This window comes from Paramormyrops kingsleyae, unplaced genomic scaffold (assembly GCF_048594095.1).
Source record: "Paramormyrops kingsleyae isolate MSU_618 unplaced genomic scaffold, PKINGS_0.4 ups27, whole genome shotgun sequence".
NCBI lineage: Eukaryota > Metazoa > Chordata > Actinopteri > Osteoglossiformes > Mormyridae > Paramormyrops > Paramormyrops kingsleyae.
Genome location: NW_027325965.1, coordinates 2518946 through 2523547, shown reverse-complemented (window position 1 = coordinate 2523547; position 4602 = coordinate 2518946). Strand labels below are relative to the sequence as shown.

Here is a 4602-nt window from a genome sequence, read left to right as displayed (position 1 = left end):
TCTTACTTGTGAAGGTTATGCTTGCATTGAACTTGCTTTGTAGACAGTAAGATCCTGCCGGCATTAATTCTCCACTGTGTGGTAATTTTGAGAAATTGCGCACGTTTCTTATCCCGTCAGAATCGGTAAAACTAACGCCATGCGAATGTGTCTTAGCGCAGAGTTTAGAATATTTACGGTTTCCGGTCAATGAAGGCAGTTTGAAATAAAACAAAAACGGTTAAACTTTCTGGATGCGCAAACTCTCGCTCTTGGCAAGATGGTGCAGATAGTTGAGATAAAGGACTGTTATTCGATGAGAATTCGAATCCATCACTCCTTAAACATGGAGAACATGGATCCAGAAGGTATTAATGATTATAATGATTAAATGATAATAAAGTTGTAGCTCCTGGTATGTGACAAACGAAATGAACGGCCAAGTCTGCATTGGCCTAATGCTTGTTAGTTTTGAGGTAAAGCTGATAAGTAACACATTTGGTTTTCGAGGTAAAATAACCGACCGGTTGAATAATTCAACTTTTATCTACAGAAATGAATGTATTTAGAACTGCAAACGGATACATTGGAAGCGGAGTTTTAAAATGAGAAAATGTAACGATGTGATAGGAAATGCCGTTCGTTATACTCCCCTTCTGTCTCCCATTCTTGCTCATCTTGTTTAAATAATAAGAAAATGAAAAGCAAGATCACTGTTAGTGACAAAAGTGCAGGACTAAATGTGTTTCATTTAATATTTATTCATTTGGATATGTGTGAGAGTAAGCGTATGCATGGATGTTGTCTTCTGGTTTAGCTTTCTTAGCTTTATCAGTAATTCACATTATTTCATTTATCTGACAATCTGAAGCCCATGGACTCATTTTAAACGGATTTTGTAGTAGAGTATTTATCCAGTTATTGTCATGTTCTTATATATCTCTCTGTGTTCCATTTTGTCCCAGTTCATGAGTTTTTGGAGGACAAGTTCATCTCCATTCTGGTCGTGAACTTCTTGAGGAGCCCACTGACCATGGAGAACTTGCAGTCTCTGGCCCTCAGTGTCCCTTCATTTTATTGGCGGCTCACTGGGGAGGAGCTGGATCCCAGCCTATTGCACGTAGCACCTGCACGACTGCAAGTGGTACATCATGGTACAGAGACTGGTGTCCAGCATGGGGATGGAGAATCACCAGCTGAGGAGGATGACCATTACGGACAGGAGCTGCCATCATCCAGCTCTATAAGGGAGGCTTCCCCTGCAGCTCCAGCATCCACGACTGAGGATGCTAATGGGCTTCCTGAGGCTCTCCCCTTGGCCTGGGGTGAAGATGAGCCCTCATCTCCATCCTTATCTGTGCCTTCTGACACTCAACCTGGAAGTCAGATTGAGCCAGAACATGCTGAGCCCTCCAGCTCCACCTTCTGGATCCCTGTGGGCCCTAACAGCACGTGGCAGCAGCTTGAGATCGAAGGCCGCAACTACCTGCGGAAGCTGGATGAGCTCAGCATCTCCGATGGACTCTGGAGCATTACGGACTACGGTGATGATCACACCGTGGTCATGTCCGTGCATGTCTCCGTGCATGTGAGCAGTTCTCTGCAAACATGGGGCGTTAGGCAGGAGGAGAGGCCTCCTCAGAGACCCGCTGGCACCAGACAGAGGAAGCGCAAGGCCGAGCCCGACGACACCAGCGGCTCAAGTTCTCCTCCACAGCACAAGAGGCCCATGCGCTTCTGACTTGATTCCATGTTTTTACGCTGTAAGTTACATTTTTATTTCAACATAATTAGAAGATCCCGCAGGAAAATATTAGTCAGTTACTTAATAAATGACCAAAAAGTAGTTGAATAGGACAGCTGGCCAACGTGTCTGTGTGCTTCCACTGACTGGCACCCTGACATATAATGATTTTTAACAACGAGGGGGAAAAATTCATACAGTAAATTAGTTAACAATAATTAGTAATCACCGATAGTTCTCATTTATCATAATGTAAAATTGAAAAACCTTTTCTGACTATTAATCTGCACAATTTAATAATTTAATTAATAGTACCTAATTTGTTTATCATTTTCTGCAATCACTGTGCGTTTAAGCAAGTTTTAAAACTAGCTGTGAAATTGTTGATGCTGTTGTTGATCTGAATGTTGCTGACAGAGCCTTAGGATACGTCTCTATACACATGAGTGAGGGGATGGATGCACTATTCTATGGAGGCCTCTGAAGAGAAAAAAATTATCCCAATTTTATATTGAGAGGGATGGTTAATTCCTTTTTAATGCAGACAACGTTAAAAGTCCCTGTTCTGCCGTTGATCTTTTGCATGCATGCTATCATGTATTAGTTTACTTTGTATTTTGATCACATGTCAAACTAAAGAATTTTTGATTGTATTTTTGTTCCTAATTTTGAAGTAATTGTAAAATAAAAATGTTGTTCTTTTCCGCCGCCATGCTTCGTCTTACTTGTGAAGGTTATACTTGCATTGAACTTGCTTTGTAGACAGTAAGATCCTGCCGGCATTAATTCTCCACTGTGTGGTAATTTTGAGAAATTGCGCACGTTCTTATCCCGTCAGAATCGGTAAAACTAACGCCATGCGAATGTGTCTTAGCGCAGTGTTTAAAATATTTACGGTTTCCGGTCAATGAAGGCAGTTTGAAATAAAACAAAAACGGTTAAACTTTCTGGATGCGCAAACTCTCGCTCTTGGCAAAATGGTGCAGATAGTTGAGATAAAGGACTGTTACTCGATGAGATTTCGAATCCATCACTCCTTAAACGTGGAGAACATGGATCCAGAAGGTAATAATGATTATAGGGATTAAATGATAATAAAGTTGTAGCTCCCGGTATGTGACAGACGAAATGAACGGCCAAGTCTGCATTGGCCTAATGCTTGTTAGTTTTGAGGTAAAGCTGATAAGTAACACCTTTGGTTTTCGAGGTAAAATAACCGACCTGTTGAATAATTCAACTTTTATCTACAGAAACAAATGTATTTTGAACTGCAAACGGATACATTGGAAGCAGAGTTTTAAAATGAGAAATTGTAACGATGTGAAAGGAAATGCCGTTCGTTATACTCCCCTTCTGTCTCCCATTCTTGCTCATCTTTAAATAATAAGAAAATGAAAAGCAAGATCACTGTTAGTGACAAAAGTGCAGGACTAAATGTGTTTCATTTAATATTTATTCATTTGGATATGTGTGAGAGTAAGCGTATGCATGGATGTTGTGTTCCGGTTTAGCTTTCTTAGCTTTATCGGTAATTCACATTATTTCATTTATCTGACAATCTGAAGCCCATGGACTCATTTTAAACTGATTTTGTAGTAGAGTATTTATCCAGTTATTGTCATGTTCTTATATATCTCTCTGTGTTCCATTTTGTCCCAGTTCATGAGTTTGTGGAGGACAAGTTCATCTCCATTCTGGTCGTGAACTTCGAGAGGAGCCCACTGACCATGGAGAACTTGCAGTCTCTGGCCCTCAGTGTCCCTTCATTTTATTGGCGGCTCACTGGGGAGGAGTTGGATCCCAGCCTATTGCACGTAGCAACTGCACGGCTGCAAGTGGTACATCATGGTACAGAGACTTGTGTCCAGCATGGGGATGGAGAATCACCAGCTGAGGAGGATGACCATTACGGACAGGAGCTGCCATCACCCAGCTCTAGAAGGGAGGCTTCCCCTGCAGCTCCAGCATCCACGACTGAGGATGCTAATGGGCTTCCTGAGGCTCTCCCCTTGGCCTGGGGTGAAGATTAGCCCTCATCTCCATCCTTATCTGTGGCTTCTGACACTCAACCTGGAAGTCAGATTGAGCCAGAAAATGCTGAGCCCTCCAGCTCCACCTTCTAGATCCCTGTGGGCCCTAACAGCACGTGGCAGCAGCTTGAGATCGAAGGCCGCAACTACCTATGGAAGCTGGATGAGCTCAGCATCCCCGAGGGACTCTGGGGCATTACGGACTATGGTGATGACCACACCGTGGTCATGTCCGTGCATGTCTCCGTGCATGTGAGCAGTTCTCTGCGAACATGGGGCATGAGGCAGGAGGAGAGGCCTCCTCAGAGGCCCGCTGGCACCAGTCAGAGGAAGCGCAAGGCCGAGCCCGACGACACCAGCGGCTCAAGTTCTCCACCGCACAAGAGGGCCATGCGCTTCTGACTGGATTCCATGTTTTTACGCTGTAAGTTACATTTTTATTTCAACATAATTAGAAGATCCCGCAGGAAAATATTAGTCAGTTTAGGGCTGGACAATAATTCGATATCAATATATATCGCCATAGAATTTTTTTCAATAACGGTGATACGATTTTTAAACACATTTCCTATATTTCGATATACATTTGAATATATATATATATTCATATATATTCGTGTATATATATATTCATATATATTCGTATATATATATATATATATACACACACACACAGTCGAACCCACTTATCTCGTCCTCGGTTAACTCGCCAACCCTATTAAGTTGGCGTTTTTGAAGTGGAACCGCCAAATTCGGCACTTAACATTGGTTATCTCGATTCCCGTGACGATTCGCCGGCTTTTAAAAATGTATCACAAGTGCTAAACAGCGCGTATTCAAATCGCATTC

The 4602-nt window shown here is 42.4% G+C and overlaps 1 protein-coding gene across 1 annotated transcript; it reads left to right on the top strand.

Annotated features, from left to right (window-relative positions):
* Positions 1-267: 267 nt before the first annotated feature.
* Positions 268-1736, top strand: LOC140583957 (uncharacterized). Its single transcript, XM_072707879.1, has 2 exons — positions 268-347; positions 945-1736. The coding sequence occupies exons 1-2, from the start codon at positions 296-298 to the stop codon at positions 1718-1720; spliced, it is 828 nt and encodes a 275-aa protein (XP_072563980.1). The 5' UTR covers positions 268-295; the 3' UTR covers positions 1721-1736.
* Positions 1737-4602: the final 2866 nt, after the last annotated feature.